Source organism: Herpailurus yagouaroundi, unplaced genomic scaffold (assembly GCF_014898765.1).
Source record: "Herpailurus yagouaroundi ecotype Mexico unplaced genomic scaffold, PumYag 202, whole genome shotgun sequence".
Lineage (NCBI taxonomy): Eukaryota > Metazoa > Chordata > Mammalia > Carnivora > Felidae > Herpailurus > Herpailurus yagouaroundi.
In genome coordinates this window covers 971,193-995,062 of record NW_024412433.1, presented here as the reverse complement: position 1 = coordinate 995,062, position 23,870 = coordinate 971,193, and the positions used below count along the sequence as shown (strand labels likewise).

Below are 23,870 nucleotides of genomic sequence, written 5' to 3'. Positions count from 1 at the left end.
TGAGGGTCGGATGTTGGCGGATGGTGGGACCCGGACCCTGCGTCCAGCCCGCTCCCCTGCAGCCTCAGGCTCCGGCCGCCTTCCCCCGCGTGGCCAGCAGGTCTCAGGGCGAGGAGGCTGCTCGGGCCTCCCGGGCGGTGGGTTCTGGGCAGCCAGGCACCACCTGTGGAATCTCTGCTCCAGCATCTTCTCAGGACCCTGTGACCCACCCTGGACCTCTTGCCTTTCCTCCTCGGTCTTCCCTTTGATCCTGATTCTGTAAAGAGGCAAGAGACGCCCCGTGGGAAGATGGAGGTGACGCAGACCAGCTTCCATGGCGCATGCCCTTCCTTGCCTGCCCTTCCAGAAGCCTCTGTCAGGCCAGGGAGACTGGCAGGTCTTAGGAATGGTTTATTGACGAAAGGTCTGGGGGGAGAAAGGGCTGCGGGTCCGGTCCCCCCTCGGCTCAGGGAGGCCCCAGAGTCCAGCCAGAGCCCCGGCCCTCCCCCCAGACCGTGCTGGCTCAGCGGGAGCCCGGCAGCGGCTGCCCCGCCCCACCCCGCCCAGGCTCCCGGCTTCTGCACCCCTCTGCAGGCGTCTGGGTGTCTCTAGGCCCCGGGGCCGGCTTCCCTCTAGGAGTTCGGTACTTGGTCTTCTGGCTGTACAACAGGTTCCTCTGGAACAGGCGAGGAAGGCGGCCATGATACAGCAGGACGGCCAGGACCATCCCTGCAAGAAACCAGGCGTCAGACCGCAGGGCCCAGTCGGCTCGTTGCAGCATGAGGCAGCCCGGGTGCTCACCCCGGGACCCTCAGTGCGACGGGGGCCCCGCAGGCCTGGGCCTGGGGGATCCTGCGCACCTCCGTCAGGGAGCCAGCGCCCGGACCCTGGTCTGGCCCTTCCCACACCTCCCTCCCCTCCCCGCCCCCTGCGCCTACCCCTGGGAGACGTGCATGACCCATCAGGAACCTGGCTCACTTCTCGGCCAGGCTCCGGGGACCTGAGCCTGGTGTCGCCAGCACAAATGTCGTGGGCCGCGTGCACAGCCTCCTTCTTCACAGGGCTGCCTCCCAAGTGACCTGTCATCCCTGTGCATGGCTGTGTTGGGCGTGTAGGCAAGAGTGGAGGTGACAGCGAGGGAGGAGACGGGTGTGGGTGGGGCCGGGGCTGGGAAGTGCAGGGTGAGCTGAGGGCAGGGCCCGGCCCCTGGTTCCCAGGTTCTTCCCGGAACTCGTGGAGCAGAGAATCCTAAATTCTCACGTGGCCGCTAGGGTCACTGGGAAGGTAAGTGGGCCACGGTGGGACAGGAGAGCACATTTTCTTCAAGTGTACGTGAATCTTCTAAGGACTTACACAGGGAAGCCCCCTTGAGCCCGAGGGCTGTTCTCAGGTGCACTCGGCCCGTCCCCCGGGAGGTGGCGGGGGAGGAAGTCACAGGGAGGGCCGAGAGAGTTAGTGCCCTAACTGAAAACCCAGAAGTGGCTCCGCGAGCCTGTTATGTAGGGAAGGGGGAGGGGTTAAGGAGACCCTCGCTGCCTCTGGAGGGGGGCGGGGATGCGGGCAGGGCAGGGACTGCTTCTCTTCCCGGTGCTTTCTGCGGACGGACCACATGCACCTGAGGCCGCGGTCAAGTGGAAAGTGAAGTCGCAAATAGGAACGACGGGAGTTCTCATGGCTCCTACAGCTGCCTGGGAGCCCCGGGGAGGCCGAGGCTGAGCTCCCCGAGAACACGCCCACGAGAGAAGTGGAGGAAGCTTCCAGAGCTCCACTGGACCCCGCTTACCCGCCGGACAAGGTGTGGAGAGTGTGGTGAGGCCGAGGGGCCAAGGCCAGGTGCTGGAGAAGCGGTCCCTGCCTGGGCCCCGGGCTCAGGGTCCGTGAGGGCGCCCTGCAGGCGTGGGTGCGTCCCTCCCGCCCGCCCAGCACCCACGTCCACCACAAATGCTTTGCGCGGCAATCCCCAAGCCACTGTCCAGGCCTGGCCTTGCCTGCTGCCCACGGAGACTCCCAGGTGACCCCTCTGCCCTTACCTGTCAGAGGACCCAGCCAGTACACCTGCATGTACTCCAGCAGGGTGTGGCCCGAGCAGTGGAAGGTGGCCCAGGTGGCCAGGGCCGGGTTGAAGAAGGCGGACGTGAAGGGCCCAGCTGTGGGAGGAGGCACAGACCGTCCCCGTGGGGCCCTGCCTGCGGCCGCCTCTCCAGCCAGGAGAGGAGCCACCCCGGAAATGCCCACCGTGGTTCCCGGCACACAGGCTGGGGCTCGGCCTATCCTCGCCCCCCTGTACCGATGGGGACGTGGGCAGGAGGGCTACTCGGCCAAAGCCAAAGGTCCCCGGATCAGGGAGCCGCTGGGACAAGAGTCCGTCCGCAACCCTCCCCCACCCGACCCACCGCTCATCTCCCCCAGCTCTTCTCTCCTCTGTCCACCTGGGGGCACTTGTCCTTGAGAGAAAGGGAGACAGAGACGGAGAGATGGAGAGAGAGACAGAGACGGTGAGACAGGGAGACAGGCAGAGACAGAGACAGATGGTGGAGAAGGGTTGAGCCCAGTGAAGAAACAAGAGAAAGGGGAAGGGGCAGGGCAGATGAGGAGGGGCTGCGGAAAAAGCCAGCGTCCTTCAACCCCGGCCACGTCCACCGCTGCCAAGGAGCACCGGCCTCGTCCGGGCAGACCAGAGCGGGAAGCACTCTGCAGACCAGGATCTCCAGGAGGCGCCCTGGGTGGCGGCAGGGCCGACTCAGGCGCTCCCGGCATCTCCCCCGGGGCGGGACCCCAGGCAGTCCGGACGCACAGCCCTGCTCCTGGCAGGTCTCTGCTCACCCGTGACTCAGTTTCCCCGCCTGTGCGCGGGCTCTCGCGGCGCCTTCCCGGGCACGTGATGTCTGTCCTGTACCAGACCCTGGACGGGGTCTCACAAAGTTCTGTCCCTACCGGGCCCCGCCCGCCCCCGAAAGCAGACTTGGGAGAGCTGGGCCCTCGGGCCCTTCCAGGTGTAGCCCTGGCGCCCCGAGCAGGAGTGAGCCGCCGGCCACATGACCTGCACCCCACCCCCACAGCTCTGTTCCCCTGCCCGGGACAGCCGCCCTGTGAGGTCGGCAGTCCGGACATCCCACAGCTGGCCTCAGCCCTCTGCTTGCACCACCGGTGGGAAGGGCGGCTGCGTGGGGTCCGGGAGAGGGGGGCGGTGCCAGGGAGCTCGGTCAGGAGGCCCGGGGTGGGGGGGCCCGAGGCGCGGGCGAGGAGGGGAGGGGGGAGGCGCTGCCCTCCCTGGAGCCGTCTGGGGCCAAGTGGGGAGGGGGAGGGGGCGGGGGCAGACACGGCGGGACCTGGTGCTCTTGGATGGGGCGGCAAAGGATGCGCAGGGGCCTCCAGAGCGGGGCCCGGCCTGGGCCCTGAAGAAACCGCACTGGCTGCCCCGCCCCTCGCCCCGACCTGTCCCGGGAGCCGGCCTCCTGAGACGGCCAGGAGCAGCTGGGATGTGGAGGATCCATCCAGAACCACGGCCCCGGCGGGGGCCCAGGTCCACCCTGCCGCACCGGGTCCCGTCCAGCCGGCCGCCGTGCCACCACCGGGTTCCCGGGAAGGGGAGGTCGGCAGCTTCCGTGGGCCGGCGGTCCCCCTTGGCTGGCGGCCTCGCCCCCGGGTGTCCGCGGGCGCGGGTGGGCGCGGTGGCCACGCGGGTGCAGAGGCTCTGACGTGGCCCAGGGGAGGGGCGGCCCCGTCTCACCTGTGTGGGTCATGACGGTGGCCAGCAGGGCCACGGCCGGCACCCGGTAGGCGGGCAGGCCGTTCCGGAGGCGGAGGAGGGTCAGGTGCAAGAAGAAGGCGCCGGCGCCTTCCACGAGCGCGCCGTGGGACACGGGCGTGCGCAGGGGGGAGCTGCAGTGCGGGTCCAGGAGGTTCTGGAGGACGTGCAGGTCACAGAGCTCCCAGGCCCAGTACAGCCGGGTCAGGGCACAGGCCGCCCGCACACCCAGCCCCTGGGCCGCCAGCTTCAGCAGCGTGCGGGGCACGGAGGCCTCGGCCAGGAGGAAGTCCTGCAGGGACACGGTGGGGTTGGCCGCAGCGCCGTCGCAGGTCGCCCCGTGAACCAGGAAGAGCAGGGTGAGCAGGGTGAGCAGCAGGTCGGGGCCGAAGCCCCCCGCCCAGGGGCCGAGCTCCGCCAACATCCGCATCTCCAGACAGCAGGCCCCCAGCTGGGCCGCGCCCACCGCCTCCCGGGCGAAGCTGGCGTAGGCGCCCGCCGGGAGCAGGGCCTTGCACGCCCTCCTGGCCGCCTGGCAGAGGACGAAGGTGGCGAAGAAGAAGGAGAGGGACACGTTCAGACTGGCCATCGGCCTGGGGGCCCCTAGAGGAGCAGGCCGAGCGGGGGACCCGAGCTGACGTGTCAGGGCTGGCGCGCCCTGAGCCCTGAGCCCCGAGGACGGGGCCGCTGTGGGAGAGTCCGCCTGGGCGGGTTGTCCCTGCGAACGCCACACCTGTGCCCTCACCTCCCCGCCCCCCCACCCCACCCCCCACCTGCCGGCCCGGGAGCAGAACCACAGCGGACGCCCATAGGTCAGGCGTCCTCCCTGGGGCCTGAGGCACGCCTGGCCCCCTGCCCCCACTCGGCCAGCCGCGGGTGCTGGACGCAGCTTCAAAGCCTCCGTCGGAGCTCCGTGACTCACGGCCCGGGCCCTTGGCTCCGTGGGCACGGCCTGGCAGCTCCCTGCCCCTGTGCTGTGTCCCACCTGGGTGAGGGGCCCTGGCTCTGCCTCCACTGTGGGTCCCCTGGCCCCGGATCCCCCTGCGAAGGCAGCTGCGTGCCGGGCCAGGTGCCCCCACACAAGCGAGGGAGGGAGCCGTGGGCGCTCCGGCCTGGCCGCTCCGGACTCCTCAGGAAGCTGACCCTGCAGAAGTCTGCCCGGCCCACCATGCACTTTGCTTTTCCTGCCTAGCAGCCTAGACTCATAACGATGCATTTCCAAGAAGCCTGGCTGGCTGAGACGTTCAGGTGCTTCCTTCCGGACCCAAGATCACAATGACCTTGGAAGACCAGACCCGTTCCCCCTCGGTAAGCAGAGACTGCCTGTGAACGGCCCTCCTGGGGACAGGCTGTGGGGCCTGGCTCTCAAGCCCAGAGCAACCGGGGACTTTGGGACACTGGCCAGGCTTCAGAGACACGAGCTCGGAGGTCGTAGTCTCAGGGGCTTGAGGTCACCGACACGTCACAGTGACTGTAGTATGCCATCGACCTTGGGGAAGAGCAGACATCAAGCAGTTGTGTTGGGTCACTGATGGCGGCTGGATTCAGCGGCCAACCCCTGGTGGAGGGGTCATTCCAGGCAGAAGGAGATGGCCTGGCACAGTGCAGAGACCGCTGGATGGGGAGCTTGCCGGGGGAGGGGTCTCTGCCAGGCTGGGGAGGGGCCTCTGGCCCTGAGCTCCTCCCTCAGGACTGGGAGGGGGAGGGGGACAGAGGCTGGGAGGGGCGTGGCACTGGGGAGGGAGGAGCTTCGGGTGAAGGCCCAGCTCAGGGTCTCCTGGACATACCAGGCCCAAGGCAGTGGGCACAGTGGGGCGGGGAGATCAGCGGGGCAGGTGGGCCAGTGGGAGATGGGCACCTCGTCCCCTTACCCATGTCCCAACCCCCGTGCCCCGCAGATGGACAGACAGAGCCATGGAGATGGGCTCTGAGCACAGCAGGTGGGCTTTCCGCAAGGCAAAGGCCCCACCGTCCAGACACCGCTGGGGGTACGGGTGACGCCTCTGCCCCTCCTACCCTCACCCTGTGCCCACCTGGGGGTCCCCAAGGCCTGCAGCAGCACCTCACCCCTCTCTGTCACAAGCCTTCCCTATCCTGCTTCCCCCTGCCCCTCAAGAGAAGGCCGGCCACCCACTTCCTTCCAAGGAGTTCGGCTGAGCAAGACTACTGGAGAAAAGGCTGGGTATGACGTCACCAGGAGGGGGCCCCCTGAGAGCGCCTGACTCCTGGGGGACCGTGACTAAAGTCCTGGACGTGTCCCAAATGGCCCTGTCACCTGCAGCACTGCAGGGTTGCTCAGCAGGGCCCAGCTCTGGACCGCGGCCCCCCTCTGGAGCAGGTGCACACATTCACAAGGAGGCCCAGCGGTGGCTCCGCCTCCTTGAGAACCAGCCCTTCTCTGGGGCGGGGGGCCCCCCCCCCGGGGGCCCCCCCCTCGGGCCCAGCCTCGGCCCCCCTGACCCTCCTTTTGTTTGTGTGGCTCCAGTCCAAGGGCTCCCCCCGCCCCCCTGGCAGCCTCCCTTTGCGTGGACGCAGGGGAGACTGACAGCTAGGAGGGGGGTCCAGAGCATGGGTGACAGGTGCTGCCTTTCCTCTGGTTGTCCCAGTAGAGGATTTTGAGGTCCAGAACTTTCCTGGAGGTGGGGAAGGGGCCTGGGCCCCAGAGGGCAGGGGTGAGGTTAACCCCACAGGAGCTCTGCCTGCTGCTCCCCCTGGAAGGCCGACAACCATCCAGACCCCAGCCCCAGGAAGGGGTGTGGGGGGCAAGGGGCCTGTTCTTTCCTTTAAGGTCCCGCCCTGTTGGAGGAGTGGGGAACAGGTGGAGCCCTGGAGTCCGTGAGCGGAGAAGCCGGGGCTCCCTCAGGGATCACGCAGAGACCCCCTTCCACCCTCCAACCCCCTGCTCCAACTGGGGTGGGGGGTGGGCCTGGCCCAGTCAGAACACACAGAAAGTGGTTTTAGACCCAGGAAGCACATCACCGAGAACACAAGCCTGGCTAATGCTCAGTGGCTATTCATGCTGAGCCATCAGCGTGAGTTCAAGCTTTATTTTTGCCTAAGTTTAACTTTTATTTACTTATTTATTTATATTTGTTTTTGAGAGACAGGGAGAGAGAAAACGCGCGTACACGCATGCTCGCACAAGCACACACGGGGGAGGGACGGAGAGAGACAGAGAGGGAGAGAGAAAATCCCAAGCGGGCCCTGCTCTGTCAGCACAGAGCCCGACGTGGGGCTCGATCCCAGGAACCGTGAGATCATATGATCATGTGAGCTGAGACGCTTAACCGGCTGAGCCACCCGGGTGCCCCATCATTTTAACGTTTAGATAAAACCTAAATAGAGCAAAGCACACGGTCTCGGGGCCAACATGCACGCCGTGGGGCAGCGGGATAAAGCCAGGGGACAGGCGACGATCACAGGTGCTCACTCCTCCGTTGTCAACGCGTTCTCTAGGACCACGGCCAGCGACTGCAGCGGTGGTCACACTGTTGAGCCTGGCGGCCTCCCCAGGGGGGTGTCGGGGGAGCTCAGACCCTGTTGTGTCCGAGTCTGCTTCCTTTCAACTGCTGCTGACAGAGGACGTCCTGTCTCGCTCCCAGTCCTGAGGGTTCCCACTCCCATCTGCCCATAGGGATGGCGTTAGCTGTGGGCTGCTGAGAGACGTGCCTTGTCAGGTTGAGGACGTGATCGTCCACGTAAAGGCTCAGGTAGCAACGGACGTTACATTTGGTCACATGCTTTTTCTGTGTCTGTGATTTTTCTAATTTTTCTGATTTTTCTGATTTTCAACCAGATTTTTGTTGGTTTAACGTGGTGAATCACACTGATCGGTCTTTGAGCCAACCCCGCATTCCCGAGGTTCGCCCCGCCCGATCACGAGGGATTATCCTTCTAGTCAGTAGATTCGGTTTGGCAAAACGTTACCGAAGATACTCGTTTTCTATGTCGCTGAGACACTGGTTTGCATCTCATTTCCTTGCAATATCGTCGTGTGGTTTTGGTACCGGGTGAAGCTGACCATACAGAAAAGCTTTGAGGCTGCCTGGGCACGTGGGTTACGCAGCCAGGTGCGGCCGGGTGGCGAGGGAAGCAGGCGGGTGCTCCCGTGACCGTCGCCCCTCACACCCCTCCAGGCTCTCTTCCCCCCTGCCTCACCGGTGTGGGAAGTGGGTGCTCTCCGGACAGTGCTGGACCTCTGACCCCAGGGGCCATTCTTGGCCGCATCGAACAGACTCAACACACAAGTAAGGCCACAGTGGACACCCGCGGGTCTGATGTTGCGTAAGGAGCCACATTTATTTCTTAATTGGACAGATTCTTAAGTGCACACACACAGTACAGGAGCCTAGAGCCTAACACTCAGGTTTAGGACGTCAGGGAACTCGAGTCGTTATGTTGGGATGGTGGTTACGGTGCAGGGGCCAGGGTGTGCCACACAACCACATATGTACAAGCTACGGGGGGACGCGGGGGACAGCCAGCTGCGGGAAGCACCGGCCTGGAAGAAGCCATAGAGTCTGTTGATCCCTGGGGGCACTTCCCCGGTCCCCGGGGTAAAAGGAGGGCGCCTCCCGGGGTCCCGCACCGGAGGGGGCAGACGGAGGACCAGCACTGCGATCCGCTGACGCCCGAACCACCAGCGACATTCAGGAACTCTCCCCGAGTGCTTCGCCACGCCTGCCCGACAGGTGCGGAGGGGGAACCGGGACGGAGGGGGAGGCTGCCTCCCTGCAGCCACCCGGAGCGTGTGTGTGCGTGTGTGTGATCGGTGACCGAAACGTTGGCATCTTAGGAGTGATTCCTCGGAACACGGAGGCCTTGGAACTTGGGAACACGTCAACACCCCTGGGCACCAGCTGGGTCACACTGGAGCCTGGAGCCCAGTGCCCCCCTTCCTGGGACCACAGCGGATCAGCGGGGGGACTCCCCGTCTCCCTGGAGGAGACAGAGAGCTTCTCTGGGTGAGGACGGCTATCCCTCAAAGCAAAACGAGTGCCATCAGGTGGTAAAAAAAAACTCCCAGAGAGATGGCTTTCTGGATCTTTCTTCCCTCCCCACTCGGTGAGACATCACAGCCACAGCCAGGCCTGACCTTCCTCTGGGAAACCGCAGCCTCCCTCGTCATAGATGTGAAGACTGTGGCCCAATTTGCTAAGTGCCGTCCCCTCTGACGTGACACGTTGGGTAGCTTCCGGCAGGGCGGACAAGGGACCAGGTGTTCTGACTCGGATCTCTCTCCCCACCGACTCCAAGGGTCTGGCAGGGGACAGGGGGTCCACGTGGCCCACACCTGGCTCGCGGGCACGGGCACCAGGGCCAGAATCAAACGGTCCTGGGGGCACCTCCATGGCTGTGGAGGCTCCCGCGTATGGGGCGCGTCCCCCCTTCCCTCAGCCCCACGAGGCAGGTGCTCTGCAGGCTGGCTGGCCTCAGACCCCTGCGCCCCGGGTGCGGGGGCCTCGGAGCCTTCCCAGGCCGCGGCTCCAGGCTGGCTGACCTGGGTGGCCTGCGGCTCGGGCCCTGCACCTCCAGTCTTCCCGCGGGAAGGGGGGCTGTCGGGAACCAACTCATCTAGGAACCACGTCCTCCTTCCCTGGTCCCCTCCCTGCCCTCAAGGCCATCACAGGAGCCGGAATAAATGCTTGCTCTGGACTGTGCCATACCCCTGCCCTCTGCGTCTCGGCCCGGGAACATCCGGTCTCCGGACGTTTGCTCTCTGTCCAGGATGCGAGCCCTCCTCTGGGGGTCCCCAAAGAAGGCCGCTGGGTCCCCGCGTCCCACAGATGTGGTTTCCTCGGACGCGTTTTCTGCCAGTGGAGCGATGCCATCAGTGGTGACTTCTGAGCACCGGGACGAGGGGAGCAGCGGGTGGAAGTGACCGCTGACGCACTGCCCAGACCAGCTACGGGAAAGGCGCGCTCACAGCCTCCAAGCGGCCCGGCACGGCCAGCGGAACCAGACGCGGCTGCCAGACGGCGCTCAGATGGGGGAGCCCGTCCGCCTGGTCCCACGTCCGGGGCGAAGCTCAAGTTATTGGGGGGATAACTTTCCCAAAGGGAAGCCTCCAACCGAAACCTGGTGGCTTGGTGTGGGAGCCACGCCCACGCACCTCTAGAGGAAAGAGGCCGCGCACACCTCGGGCCTCACGGCACGGAACCCGTACCATATCCACAGGCCTCGTCAGTGCCGCTTGGGGACAGCCAGGCTGAGGGGGCCCCAGACCACTGGCCGGGGTGCGACAAGGTGATCTGAACCAAGTGGGAAAGGGGGTGTCACTGGGGTGCCCTGCAGGGTCTGGCGAAGGCAGTGGAAGGCACCAGAGAACGGCATGGACGCCCAGGTTCCGAGCGGAACCTGCTCGTGGCGGGACAGGGGTTTCTGGATCGGTTGCTGTTTTGACTGGAGGCCACGTGTGGCTGCGGGCAAGGGAACAGGTCACCGAAGACCCCCCCAGACCCCGGGGTTTCTCTGATGTGTTTGTGGCCCGGGTGTGGTGCCCGACCGGACTCCCAGCCCGGGGCAGGCTCTTGCCCCGGCGGCCGGGCCTGGGGCGGGCAGTCCCTGGGGGCATGAATCGGACACTGCAGCAACACAAGGGCAACGCCCTCTGGTGCAGGAGAGGGGAGCCTCCTTGATGACGGGGGCCCCGTTGCTGGCTGCCCTCCCCTGACCCCGTGGAATCTTCTCACTGGGACTCACAGACACTCCTCTCTCGGGGCAAGGGGGGGAAGCCACACACCTTCTTCCCGGGAACCACCTGGAACTTGAGAAGCTGCACCCCCAGCCCCCCACCGCCCGGACCATCTCTCCCCCCGCCACCTGCACCCTGCCGGCCTGGACACACCACCCCTGCCGTCCCTGCCGGGAGAGCCCCACAGCCCAGGGGCCCATCTGCCTGGTCCCCCTCGTGCCTGCACGCTCCTGGGGAGAAGCTGCCGGCACTGCCCGCGGGGTCGCGTCTCGGCGGCCGCTGTCCGGGTGAGATGCGGATTCTACCTCCGGCTGGGAGGGTGCACGCCACCCCCCTCGCGGCCTGGACCTCGGGCGCCGGGTCCCCTGACGCTCACACACACACACACACACACACACACGCACCCCGGGTGGAAGGCCTCCCCCACGAGCCTGAGCTCGGGCCTGGGTGGACGTGCCCCCGTGGTGCCAACCAGGTGGTGCCCCGGCCTGTGCAGACGCCTCTTCACCGTGGTCTTCCCTACGAGGCTTGGGGATGAGAGAGGGAACAAGCAGGGGACGGGGTCCATCCGAATCCTACGGGTCTATGTGAAGGCATTAGAAATAAATACTTATAAATAGAACACAGTCTTATAGTTAATTTCTGAGTGGCCTGTTTCGGTGTCACTAACTAATGTATATTAATTATAAGTCTGTCTATGCTTAAAAAAATATCAGAACGGCGGCGACGCCCCTGACTTGTGCCCTCCGGCCTCTCTGGCACCTCCCAGCCGCTCCCACCCGGGGCCCGCTCCGAAAGAAGACAGAACGTGGCCTCTGCTCGGGGCAGGATAGGTCTTGCGGTGCAGGCGCCCGGGCCAGAGGTGGCGCTCTGTGGGGCCCCGCGCAGCGTCCCCAACAGGGGACCGGCTGGCTGGCTGGCTGGTGGGGGCAGGCTGGGCACGCGTGACATGACGGATGGTGACGGGGACTGGGGGCGGGGCTGGCCTGCTGGCTGTCGTGGGGGCGCGGGGGGCTCCGGCTCAGACCCTCATCTGGGCAGACCGCCGTCTGGACAGCTTGGACCTGCGGGAGGTGGAGACAAGCGGGGGTCGGGATGTTGGCCTCTCGGCGGCGGACGCCCCCTCTGCTTCCCTGCTCACCCGGAGACCCGGGCTCAGGAGTCGCCCACCTGCCTTCTGCAAGTCAGCGGTGCAGGAGGGGCGGGGGTCCCATCGCCAGGGCTCGCTGTGCCCAGGCCTGACCGTGAGTTGTGTTTGCAACCGCGTGAGGGCCTGCCCCCGGGAGCAGGGACATTTTGCAAGTACATCTTGCAGGAGCAAGAACATCTCAGGGGCTCATACGCTTTACCAGCAGCAACGACACAAATTAGGCATTAACATCCTCAAGAACGCGCCCGGGGGCGGTGCCCTCCTGCCACCTGCAGGGGGTGCCGCGTACCGTATGGTCCCGGCCAGGAGGGGGTTGAATGCGTACAGCCAGTCGTGCATGTCCTTGTCGCTGTTGGCCTGCAGCAGGATGCCACGGTGCTCCGTGCACACGGCAAACGTGTTGGGTGTCTGCAAAGGCAGGGCTGCCGTGAGACGGCGCGAGGCCTCTGCCAGGTTGGCCCGCGGTGGTCACCGTGGGGCATGGGTGGGGGCAGGGGAGGGGCGCCACCGGGACATCCCAGGGGTGAGGGGGCAGGAAAGAAGAACCCGCAGGAGACAACCGCAGTGCACACGGCCCGGTCTGACCCGCACGGGGGCGGCCCCCTCGCGGAAGGCTCTGCGGTGGGGACACCCTGTGTCTTCTCCTGCCCCAGGGCTCCCTTGTGGCCTGCTCTGCGTGGTCCCCTGGGATGCGTCTACCCCTCCCGGGCCGAGGTTCCTTCCCCTGCGATTCTGACTCCGCTGCCGTGCCGGCCTCTCCTGCTGAGCCTGAGCCCTGGGTGGGGCAGGAGTGGGCGGCACGCCGAGTTCGTGCCCACCCCCCACCACAGGGCATCAGAAATCGGCCAGCGGGTGCTGTAGGAGTCTGGCAAAGCCAGGGTCACTGCTGGCTCGGAGAGGGGCAGGGCAAAGCCAGGGGACAGGAAGGCCGTGTTCCCAGGCCCACGACATGGCCGGCCCCGTGGGGCTCAGAGCCCCGACCCAGGGTATCCCTGGGGAATGGGTCAGTGCTCCCCCCATCTGTGGACCACAGCCATGGCTGGCCATCACCAGCACTAGGTGCCCCGTGGGAGGGCCGAAGGGGGACCCTGTGAGAGACAGGACATGGGGACCTCGGTCTGGCAGCGAGTGGGAAACGGGCCTACGGGGGACGGGGCCTGGCTCCCACCTCCCGCAGCCCTGCCGGGGGTTCGCCGGGCCTTGGCCAACCCGGGACCCGCCCATCCCATTTCCAAGGCTGTACCTTGAGCATGGCCTGCTGGTCCTCGCTGTACTCCACCTGGGCGGTGGACAGGTTGAGCACGAACCTCTCCACAGAGTCCTTGTCACTGTTGTACATGTAGGCATACGGCCGCCGTACCACCACGAAGCGCTTGGCCCAGCCGGCTGTGTGTGGCTCCAGGAAGTGCAGGTAGCCCTTCTTGGAGACGATGGGGCTGCAGGAGGGACGCCGGCTGGCTCATGTGCTCCTGGCGGTCAGTGGGGGTCTCACGGTGGGGCCCACCACCCTCCACCAGGCCCGTGGCGGTACCGGCCGGGGCTCAGGGGCTATGGGGTACCCGGTAGAACCCCAACCTGGGAGATCGGAGACCAGAACCACCAACCTATTTCTGGGCCTCAGTTTCTCCAGCTGTGAGAAGGAGAAACTTAAAAAAAAAAAAAGCTGCAGCCGCCTTCGCTGTCACATGGGGTTCCGTGACCACAACCTGTGGAGGGTGCGTTCTTGGGCCACAAGGGCCAGGCAGGCATCTGGCACAGAGGCCAAACTGATAACTTGCAGATGCGTTAAACCATCTTTCTGCAGAGGTGCCCGCGAGGTCCCCGGCCCCCTCCTGCCCTTTTGCTGTCTGCTCCTTCTCTGCTCCTGCCCCAGGTCAGGGGTGGCCTGCCTGCCTGCCTGCCTCCCTAGTGTGGTGCTGTCCCCGGGCCTGGGTCAGGGACAGAGCTGGCCGGGTGGTTTTAGAAGAGCCCCGGTTTGGGGCAGGGCACCCCCCACACACCTGACCCGGATCTCCTGGATGTCAGGAACCAGCAGGCGTGGGGGCTCTTTGTCCGCCTCCACGGCCCGAGCAGGGGATGGAAGCTTCTTCGAATCTGCCTCGGGCACAGGCTCAGGTTCTGGGCTGGCCGGCCGGGAGCAGGGCTGCGGGGTCCTGGGGAAGCAAAGCGAAGCCTCTGCACCCCTGCAGGGAGAGTCCCCGCTGGGCCGGGGAGCCACGTGGGACCGGGCTTCCTCCCACACCCAGCCGGCCCCATGGGCACCTCCCAGGGTCTGCCCGGCCGCAGCCACAGCTGGAGCTCGGGGAGGGTCCGGCGTGGCCGCAAGACCCACCGCCCTTCTCCTGGGACTTTCCGCTTGCCGCCCCTGTGAAAGCGGCCCCCTGTCTCTTCAGCTCCCCAGCTGAGCACAGGCCCGTCTCAGATGAGGCCCAGAGGGCGGGATGCCTTTTTATTTTAAGAAGAAAACGTGGATGCCTTGAGGGATTTACAGTCTAAGGGACCGGGCATAAGAGGTGCTAGTAAAGCTGAGCAGACACCAGCCATCAGCACGACGGCAGGCCCGTGGGTCTCCAAGCTACTTCGTTGCCGGTTTTCCTACTGACTGTTGTACGAGCACTTGCCCCCGAAAAGGGTTTGGCTTTTGTGCCGGTTTGACCCGTTCCCGGTTTTCGTCCCCGGTGCATTTTAAATCTACCCTTCAGCAGAAACTGGCCTCAGAAAAGTAACACAACCGGAGATGGGTGGGGGCCGCGCCACCCAGGGCAGGGCGTGGGGCAGATCCCTTCCAGCTGGCCCTGCCCTAGATGCCTGTGGCCGTCCCGGCCACGCGCGCGCCCCGCTCCCTGCACTGTGCGCCTGAGTCACGGCCGAGGTCATCGGTCGGTTCTCGGCACTGGAAGCTGCTCCCGGAGCCCGGAGCTCACTCACCTCAGATCGGCTGCTCCGTACCGCCCCTCCACCAGAGAGGGGCAGGTGGAGGAGGGTGTGAGCGTGGCTGCCCCCAGAGGGGACATGGATGGGTCCCGAAGCAGGGTGACAGACATCTCGGAGAGCTGTGGAGGACAGTGGGCCTTTGGCGGGGGGCTTGCAGAGTGGGGACACCCCTGCAGTGGCTAATTCCTATGCCTCTGCTCACCTTTTACCTCCATTTGGGGCACCCCCATTCCAACTGCAGGCCAGACCCTCTTCCCAGCCCCCCTCGACCTGCCCCTAGGCCCTACACGCCCCTACACACGTCAAAGGTGACGACCAGCGACGGGCCGCAGACTGAGCAGAGACTGCACACGGCAGGTCCCGAATCAAGGGGGGTGGGGCAGCACAGGGACCACACTAGCTCTGGGGACCAGGATCCGTCCCCTGGTAGGGGAAGGATGGCCACAGGGACGGGGCCTGACCAGCCCAGGACAGAGGCAGCTGGGTGAGGGCCAGGCCGGGAGGCCCCTGTGCTCCACAGACCCCAGGCACAGGGAGACGGGGCCCTTGGCTATGACAGTATGTTTCTAAGAAAACCCTTATTTCCTTCTCTGGATACGACTGTGAGTTCTTCTTGGTGACAACAGCCATGTGATGACCTGGGGGTGGCCCCTCTCTGCCCACCTTGCTCTCGCTGGCGCTGACGCACACGTGGCTGTGGGTGTACTCTCGGTTGAACGTGTGCGTGAGGAGGCGTAAGCACTGTTAGAGGAACAAATGCCCGGAGTCAGGAGGCCCCCAGACCCGGCTCCGCCCCAGGCACGGCCCCTGACGTGGGTGACTGTCCGGGGGCCCAGGCACCTCCACCCTCCAAGGTGACGGCTGAGCCGGGGAAGCCTCTCAGAGCAGGCTGGGGGCCGAGGGCAAAGACGGGGGGTGGGCAGCGCTGCCCACAGTCTAAGAGGCCTTCCCCGCGGCCCGTCAAGTGGCAGAAAGAGCCAGCTCCGGGCAGAGGGGGTAAGCTCCCCGTCAGCATAGGTATTCAAGGAAGCAGGTCACTGCTTGGGGGAGGAAACTGTAAAAGGCTGACAAATTCCAGTGTGGGTGGGTGAGGGGTAGGCGAGGGGACTCCCGGGACCCCTCGTTCTCCCCACTCCTGCTCTGACGGGACAGGGCTGAGTCACCCCCAGAAGGGCCGGGGTCACAGCAGCACTGCCTGAGCCACCTTGACGGCCAGCTCCCGCTGTCTCTCGTTGGGAGCCTCCAGGGGGGACGGCCGGCCCTCGGCCGAGAGTGGGGACGAGGGGCCGGACGGGCCGTGGGAGCCGGAGTCCTCGCTGGAGGCGGGGGACGGCGCCTCGGGGCCGGGCCGCTGCGTGGTCTCCAGCTTCTCCCGCAGCAGCAGGTAGTGCCTGGTCTTCTCCACCTGCACGAGAGCCAGAGCGCAGCTCAGCCCCGGGGGCGCCCGGACCCACGAGCGCCCGCCGTTTCCCTGGGGCGCTGCCGGCACTCAGCCTTGAGCCCCAGCCCCGCAGCCGCCCTTCGAAGCAGCCAGCGAGCTGCCCTCCCCCCACAGGTGTGCGGCTGCCCCCGGGGTCGGCGGGGGGTGGAACTGATGGACACTCGAGCCCCCCCACCCCCCCATGCACCCTGCGGCCCGCAGTCCGCGCCCGATGAGCACAAGCGCACCTCCTGCAGGAGACTCAGCTTCTCCAGCTCCCACTGGTGGTCCAGGATGAGGCTGTCGCTCCGGGGCCTCCAGCCCGCCAGGTTCTCCTCGCCGCGGACGTAGGCCACAGACGTATCGAGCACACGCCTCCGCCGCCGCTGCATCCCTGGAAAGGGGGTGACGGTCTGGCCACATCCGCGCCCTGGCGCCAGGCCTTGGGCCCCCCGTGGGGACTTGTCCACGGAGGGAGGCTGGCCCCCCGGGAAAGCCTCAGCCACAGGAAGTCATCCAGCACGGCGGCCGCTGGGCCCGCCCCCCGCGCTGCCTCTCCCCTCACGGTCCTCTGGCCTCTCAGAACAACTCCCGAAGTGCAAAGGTGAGCACGTGAGTCTCGAAAGTGAGGGCCCCCCAAAACGGCAGCTTAGCTGAGTGACCCCGGGGAACCCTGGCTCCTAACCAAGTACCCCCCCCCCACCAGGCGCCTACCTGGGCTGCCGGCATCGGCCACATGGCACAGGCTGAGCTCGTACACGCCTGTCACGCGGTTGCTGTGGGGAGAGGGCAGGCGGGTGGGCACCGGGCACGGCCAGGGCCGATCAAATGTGAAGCTGGCACCGGTCCTGCTGCGAGCCCATGCCTGGTGGCCCTGCGCGGGGCCGCGGGGGCCCTGAGCTGCAGCTACGTGTGGGCGGTCCCCTTCCCAGACCCCTCCGGGCCCCCTCTTGCCAGGGACCACGATTTCGCCAAGTGCGCGCCACGAACAGGGGGGAGCCAGGCTCGCAGGCGGTATCCCGTGCTCACTAGGTGACCCTGCGTGGCCGGGTTACAGCCAGCCCAAGGCCACTAAGTCCTGAGCCCCAGACTCTGTCCTCCTGGCTGTGCCCAGGTGTCCCGCACACTGGGGTCCACGAGACAGTGTGGGGAGCCTCACCGAAGGTGAGCACAGGTGGCCTGGTGGTCTCTCCTCACTGCCGTGACACTCTCGTTCACCACCCCTCCCCGCCCCAGGAATGCAGGGACAGGTCAGAGAGCAAGAAGGGACGGCTGGGCCTGGGCCTGACACTCTCCTCCCTTGGGCACTGCCAGCCTCCAATGGCAAGAGGCCCTGTCCAGAATGCCCTCTCTCCAGTCGCAGCCCCCAGGCCTGATGGCACGGCCCTGAGGTCCTACGGGGAAGCGGGCCCAGGACCACCCACAGGAGGGCTGAAGGGCAAACCCCCCAGGCCTTCTCCTGCATGCCTGTGGGCAGACTCGGGCTCTCTCACGCCCCTCAATGTGCCATCTGTGTCCCATGGCCTCCACTGACCCCAATAGCAGGAGCAGGTGAGAGGCTCTGAATGCAGGGGACTGGCTGGGACAGTGGCCAGTCTGCCTTCTGGTCTGGGCCCGCCTGAAGCCGGCGTGTCACTCGAGCCTCTGCCAGACACGCCAGCCGCTCCCCGTGCAGAGTCCGGTCTGTCCTCACCGGGACCAGAGTGCCGGACAGCAGACCCCCGGGCCACCCCCCGAGGGCAGGCTCACCTCTCCGAGGCCCGCAGGCTCCCGCTGCCAAACAGGTTGCGGATGGAGCGCGAGGCGGGCAGCTTGGCATCCCGAGAGTAGAAGACCATGCAGAAGTCCTTGGTGATGACGGCTGGCTGGGTGCAGTTCTCCATCTGCAGTGGGGGGCAGGGGGGGCTCAGGCGCAGGAGCACCCCGCGGCACCCGGGCCCCAGGCCCCCTTCTAACCTCCCGGGGCGCACAAGCCACTGACCGACAGCCCCAGACCTTCCTGGGTCTCTGCCCTGGCCCCCCACCCAGACGCGAGCTCCCTGCACCCCCCCCCCCCCCCAGGAGACTTCCGGGAGAGAGCCAGGGCCCCGCCTCCCTGGGCCGCAGAGGGCTGGCATTGGTGCCGGGGACCCCGAAGGTCCCAGACACAGGCCTCACCCTGTCAGGCCCCCGTCACCTTGCCACGGGATGGGGCAACACGCTCCCCAAAACACCTGTGAAGATCAGACCAGATCCTGGCTTCCCACCCACATTTTAACTCTAGATGACTTCCCGGGGCCCTGACATGCCATTTCTCACACCGCTGCTTCTCTTGTTTTCCTGCAGCTCAACAGCAGGTGCCGGCAGGGCCGATGTGGGCCAGGACTCATGGCGGCAGGGCCCAGCCAGTGCTTCCCCAGCAAACCGCCACCCCGAGAGGCAGTCGGGACGCTCCCTTCCCACAGCCGGAGCGATCGGGCTGGGAGGGGAGGTGGAGTGCCACCGTGCCACCAGCTGCCACCCTCCGGGCTGCTAGGTTCCCGCTGTTGCACCCAGCTGGCAACGCCCATGCTCCGGGCCACCCGCTGTGCTTGGCAGGGGAGGCACAGCGCAAGACCCTGGGGAGGGGGTTGGGCAGGCTCTCGGTTCAGGCTGCCCGGAACACGGACACAGGCCTCCCGCAACCCCGAGGTCAAAGCCACACTGAACATAGTGCTGGGAGGGGGAACGGCGCCATTAGAAGTACGTGGATTGAATAAGAACTTGACAAGTCCTCTGTCCGGGGCTACCCAGGGCCCCCACTGCCCCTTGGCAAGCATCTCAGACTTGGGGGGGCAGCGATTTGGGGGCGCACCCTTGGCACAGATTTCTCACCTCAATGTAAGCCGAGAGGGTCATGTAGATTTTCTCTCGGTACGGGGTGACCCGGTTCAGCAGCAGAGAGTTGTGCATGGAGCTGTCCCACGCGGCCTCAAACTGGTAAAAGGTCCTGGAAGGAAGCAGAGACAAGGTCGAATGTGGCAGCACACAGGCCGCGCTTGTGGGCTGGGGACATGCAGACGGACAGACACAGACAGAGAGACCCATGGGCCACCGGTCAGGAAGCCCGGGCGGCAGGTCGAGGAGAACAGTAGGTTCCTCCTTACTGGGGACCGGGCTGGGTGGGGGACTCCCCTGCGGACGGACAGATGGACGGACGGACGGGGCAGCCGCAGCGCAGACGCTGAGGCGGGGGCAGAGGGGGCAGGGAAGGGAGGGCAGGAGGCGAGCGGGCTGGGACACAGCAACAAAGGGAAAGAGGGAGGGAGAGGAGGGGAGGTGGGGGCAGACAGGGGTGAGAGACGCAGAGAGGGCAGAAGGGGGCCACCCCTTCCTGCCCCGTCTGAGTAAGGAGGTCCCGACCTGCCCAGGTTTGCCAAAACCTTGTGTGGCCCATCTCCTCCCTTGGGGGAGGACACTTGGAGTGGAAGCGGGGTGGCCCGGGGCAGATGGCCTCGCCCCCGCCCCCCGCGGCCAGGCTCCTCTCGATTTAGCACAGAGCAGGTGGTGGGCCCTGCTCCCTGTCCCCATCTCGAACCCAGGAAGATTGTGAGCAGAGCCGGAGGCCCGTGGCCCCTCTGAGGGCAGCCTAAGCCGCCCCTGGGAGGCGGGACATCACACTCTTCAGCGGCCTCCGCTCCGGGGCAGGGTTTCCTATTATAGGATAGCTCCTGTTTTCAACCACCCTGCAGAGCTCCTAAACTCTTGTCCGAGGCCGGGTGGGCATTCGAGGATCCTATCTGAGGTGGTAAATTTGCCTCAGTCCACAGTGTGGCCACTCAGCCCCCAGCCTTGCCCCGTTTCCATCCAAGCATCCTCAAAGACACAGACCGCGGGCAGCGGCTCATGCCCTGGCCCCACCGCCACCACCCCCCGCCCCCCCCCCCCCCCGCCCCACGAGGAGCCGGCCCGGCCCAGGGGCGCGGAGGGCGGCCAGGAGGAGCAAGGCCACGCCGGGGCGCGGACGGGCTTCCCGTGACACGCTCAGGGGCGCGGGGCGAAGCCGTGGGACGGGGCAGGGCCGCTGTCACACACACGTCACCGAGGACAAAGACCCAGGGGAAGAGACGTGAGGACAGCGGGGTGACCGGAGAACTGGCAGAGAGCGCAGGGGGGACGTCGCAGGAGAAAGGGGACTGAAAGCGGAAGAGGGACGGACCAAGCCAGCGCGGAAGAGAAAAGTGAGCTGTACCTAGTGTCATTTCCAAACGAAACGCTAAAGGTGGAGGCAGCCAGGACACACACGTACACACAGAAGAGATGGACAAGTCAGAACGAGCACGGTCACACGGCCGGGCACAAGCTGACCGACAGTGAGCGGGCGTGTGTGCTGTCCCGCCGGCCGCCGAAGCGCCTCACGGGGCGGCGGGCGGGGCCCTCTCCGACCCCGGCCCCCCACGTCTGCGCCGAGAGCTTTGGGTCACCCCAGCAAGACCAGGCGGGTACCCGTGGACCCGTGACCAAGACCTAAAGGGACACCCTCGGTCCCGGGGGGCCCCCCAGACACCGCAGGCCCGCAGGCACGGCTGGTGGTCCACGGCAGCCTGGCCCAAACGCCCTCCGGACCCCCGGCCTCCGAATGCTCCCGCACGGCCACTCGACCCCGGGCCTTCGCCAGACATCTCTGTACCCTGCTTCCTGGACGGACCACCGGCCAGCACTGGGCCCCATGGAGACGTGCTGCGGGCTGGACGAGCCAGTACAAGGTGCCGAGGGCGGGGCCTGGGGGTCATCATCCTTAGTCCTCGCCTCCTAGAGGCCCCGATGACACACCGGGGACGGCTAACCTGGGGCCCCCACCCAAGTGGGCCAGCCGGCCCCAAACCCTCTAGCTTGGCCCACGGCCTCAGCTCGGTGCGGTCCCCTCTGTCCACCTGCCTCAAAAGTCACTAAAGAACACCGCCGGCTTCCGTTCCGCTGCAAGTGCTCCGGCCGTGTGGACCCGGCCTGCCCCCACCGCTGGCCCGAGATCGGGGACCCGCACGGGGACAGCGTGCACTCTCTGTGTGCCCCTCCCAGGGCAGGCTCCTACTCGGGCATCAGGAGCTGGGTCCCCGCCTCGTCCGGAGCCCCTCAGCCTCGGGCGGGACACTCCAGAGGAGCCAGAGCCAGCCCGGTCTGGCCAGCCAGAGACCCAGGGCTCAGCCAGGGGCCTCGCCCCAGGACCAGGTGGGCCATCCCAGAACCGGCTGGAGCCGCACGGAGAGACGGCACACCTCCAACAAGGCTTACCGAGGCCCCTTGAAGGTGCTCTTGGCCGGGAGGCCCTCCGTCAGGCTTTTGCCCTGATGAGACTCCAGTGACCAAGAATCTCTCCGAAAACCTGAACCTGTGGGTCTCACGTATGAGGTGACGGGGGGTGGGGACCCTCTTGGGCCCACGTCCACAGCCTAGGATGGCACCTTTCACCGCACCGTTCCCCAGGTGCCAAGATGGCCAGGGTCTGACCTGGCATAGCCAAGCTGCTGCCCATAGCTGGCTCCAAACCACTGGTCAGCCCCCAGCCAGCCGTCCCGGAGCCCCAGGCAGGAAGGGTCCCCAACAACACTCCCGAGCCCCTGGAGCCTCTGCAGAGGGAGGTCCCGCCCAGATGACGGCAGGTGTGCTTGGGGTGCAGAGGGCGGTGGCCCCTCCGATGTGGGACCTAGACAGCCACGTAGGACACCAAGCCTGCAGGACGCAGCATGGGAACCGCCGATTGGTGCCCCCCTGATCAGGAAGCAGGAAACTAAGACCCAGAGAGCCAGAGAGGGAGCCGTAGTGAGCCAGGATGCCATGGGAGGCCGTGGGTACCATACCGGAACCCCACTTGTGAACAGGCACAGGACTCCGGAGATCTCTCTGGGCATCAGGTCACCCCCAGAAGAGAGCCCCATTCCCCACAGCACCCCTCACTCTGCCCCACCCGACACCCAGCCAGTCCCTCAGATACAACTCCTGGGGGAACCGTGCAGCCCGGACGTGGGGTCCCCGGACCCGAAGCGGCAGCACCACTCGGACGCTGCGCTGTTAGCAGTGCGGATTCTCAGGCCCCACCCCCAACCCACTGACCCACTGAGGCCGAAACACTGGGATGCGGCCACCTCGTGAGTGGAGCCCCTGAGCCCACTCCGGCGCCTCCCCTTGGGCTTGGCCCACCCCACCAGCCCGCAGGCCCTCGGGATCCAGCCCATTTGGGGAAACAGGCCAGAGCACGTGTCCCTCCTCCAGTGAGGTCCCACCCATGGCCCCAGCCCTCAGCCCTTCTCCGGGCCACCCTTGTGTAGAAAGAGCAGCGGGCAGGGCAAGGCTTGGCCCACGGCAGAGCCCTAGGGGCTCCCACGGGGCCCTCCCTCTGGAAGGAAAATGCCGCCCTGCACAGATGCTTCCGCAGCCGACTGCGGGGCTCAGGATCAAGGCGCCCCCTCCTCTGAGACATCCCTGGTCCAGTCCAGCAGCCTCCAGCCCTGTCTCAACACAGAGCAGCTCAAGCCGGGTGGGGCGGGGTCCCAGGCTGGGAGGTCGCTCGGCCGGCTCTCCTCTAGCCACGCAGAGAGTGGGGCCGCAGGGGCCCAGAAACGGGACCACCCCCCAATTGAGTGCCGGGACGTGGAGCTTGATGCTCAAACAAGGGAGGACCCATGTGGGGAAAACCAAAAACTCACTTAAAAAGTTTGTCGACAGAGAAAACGTCATACGCTCTACAATGTTTTGTCCGTGTCGACTCTTGCTCAGAAAGTTTCAGCGGCTACACCGGCCAGGACAGGGGCAGGTGTCTCATCTCCCCTCGGATTGTGACACGGGAGCCCCCACGCCTGCCCTGCCCTGCCTAACCCAACGGGCTGTGCGCCCGCGCACATCCCCGCGGGGCTCGGGTGGGGCCGGACTGCCAGGGTAGGGTAATCGGGAGGTCGGGGCTCCCAGCACACAGGCCTGGGCATTCCCGATGGGACTCTCGCGTGCCGGCTGCACGTGGCCTATTTAGACATCTAGACAACCGTGTTGTGACTTGCACCTGGCGCTTGTGACAAGTGTCTCAGCTGTGGCAGGTTAGTGGGTGGGCCAGGTGGGCATCCTGACGTGAACAGATTTGTTGAGAATCTGAAAATTAAACCCATGCTCAAAGTTTCAACAAGAAACTCATAACGCTCTAGGAAGTCCGTTTCTAGAAGAGAATTACTCTCAAGAGTGGCCCTGGGGAAGGCGAACCGACAGGCAGACTTCCAGGACGGAGCCCCCCGGACTGCAGCCGGGACAGCCCTCGTGTCTGGCGAGGAGCGTGACCCCAGCACGGTCACACAGCTAGGAGCAGGGCAACGGGCTTGAACCCCAGCCTTGGGGATTCTGCTGCACCTGACGCGACGCATGTAAGGCTCAGCGGCCTCACCCACCGTGCCGTGCGAGAGTCCTTGGACCAGAAGGAAAAGGAGAAATGAGACGATTAAGGGACTGAGGGGACGAGGAAGTGGGGAGGTGAGGGGGTGAGGGGGTGAAGGGATGAAGGCAGGGGGTGAGGGGATGAAGGGGTGAGGGGATAAGAGGTGAGGGGTGAGGGAGTAAGGGATGAGGCAATGAGAGGGTGAAGAGTGAGGAGGTGAGGGAATAAGAGGGTAAGGAGTGAGGACGTAAGGAGATGAAGGAGTGAGAGGATAAGAGGGTGAGGGGCGAGGAGATAAGGCTGAGGGGTGAGGGGATGAGAGTGTAGGAGGTGAGGAGATGAGGGGATAAGTGGTTGGGGGTGAGGCGTGAAGGGTGGGGGGAGAGGAGGTGAGGGGATGAGGGGTGAGGGATAAGTGGTCAGGGGTGAGGGGTGAGGGGATGAGAGGTGAGGGGTGAGGGGATGAGGGGTGAGGGGTAAGTGGTTGGGGGTGACGGCTGAGGAGTGAAGGGATGAAGGGTGAGAGATAAGTGGTCAGGGGTGGGGGGTGTGGTGTGAGGGGGTGAGGGG

The 23,870-nt window shown here is 65.9% G+C and overlaps 2 protein-coding genes across 26 annotated transcripts in view; both read right to left on the bottom strand.

Annotated features, from left to right (window-relative positions):
• Positions 1–326: 326 nt before the first annotated feature.
• On the bottom strand, positions 327–4,441 carry LOC121014331 (aquaporin-12B-like). 2 transcript variants are annotated; one of them, XM_040450441.1, is made up of 3 exons: positions 3,710–4,438; positions 2,010–2,126; positions 327–708 (listed from the first exon to the last, which is right to left on the bottom strand). In XM_040450441.1, exons 1-3 carry the CDS (start codon positions 4,314–4,316, stop codon positions 503–505), a joined length of 930 nt encoding a protein of 309 aa, XP_040306375.1. In that variant the 5' UTR covers positions 4,317–4,438; the 3' UTR covers positions 327–502. The 2 variants fall into 2 exon arrangements, with proteins under 2 accessions (XP_040306375.1, XP_040306377.1); XM_040450443.1 differs by lacking the exon at positions 2,010–2,126 and having other exon boundaries at positions 3,710–4,441.
• A 6,543-nt stretch (positions 4,442–10,984) lies between these two features.
• Positions 10,985–23,870, bottom strand: part of KIF1A (kinesin family member 1A) — a 94,621-nt gene continuing 81,735 nt past the window's right edge. For 13 of the 24 annotated variants that reach the window (XM_040450418.1, XM_040450440.1, XM_040450425.1 and 10 more), the window contains 11 exons: positions 18,779–18,893; positions 17,675–17,808; positions 16,640–16,701; positions 16,174–16,319; positions 15,710–15,910; positions 15,169–15,246; positions 14,500–14,624; positions 13,572–13,724; positions 12,815–13,007; positions 11,861–11,979; positions 10,985–11,485 (listed from right to left, as the gene is read on the bottom strand). In XM_040450418.1, coding sequence (XP_040306352.1) covers positions 11,443–11,485; positions 11,861–11,979; positions 12,815–13,007; positions 13,572–13,724; positions 14,500–14,624; positions 15,169–15,246; positions 15,710–15,910; positions 16,174–16,319; positions 16,640–16,701; positions 17,675–17,808; positions 18,779–18,893 — 1,369 coding nt within the window. In that variant the 3' untranslated portion in view covers positions 10,985–11,442. Of the gene's footprint in view, positions 11,486–11,860; positions 11,980–12,814; positions 13,008–13,571; positions 13,725–14,499; positions 14,625–15,168; positions 15,247–15,709; positions 15,911–16,173; positions 16,320–16,639; positions 16,702–17,674; positions 17,809–18,778; positions 18,894–20,135; positions 20,160–23,870 lie in introns of all 24 variants that reach the window. The other 11 variants (XM_040450417.1, XM_040450420.1, XM_040450419.1 and 8 more) reach the window with 1 other exon arrangement.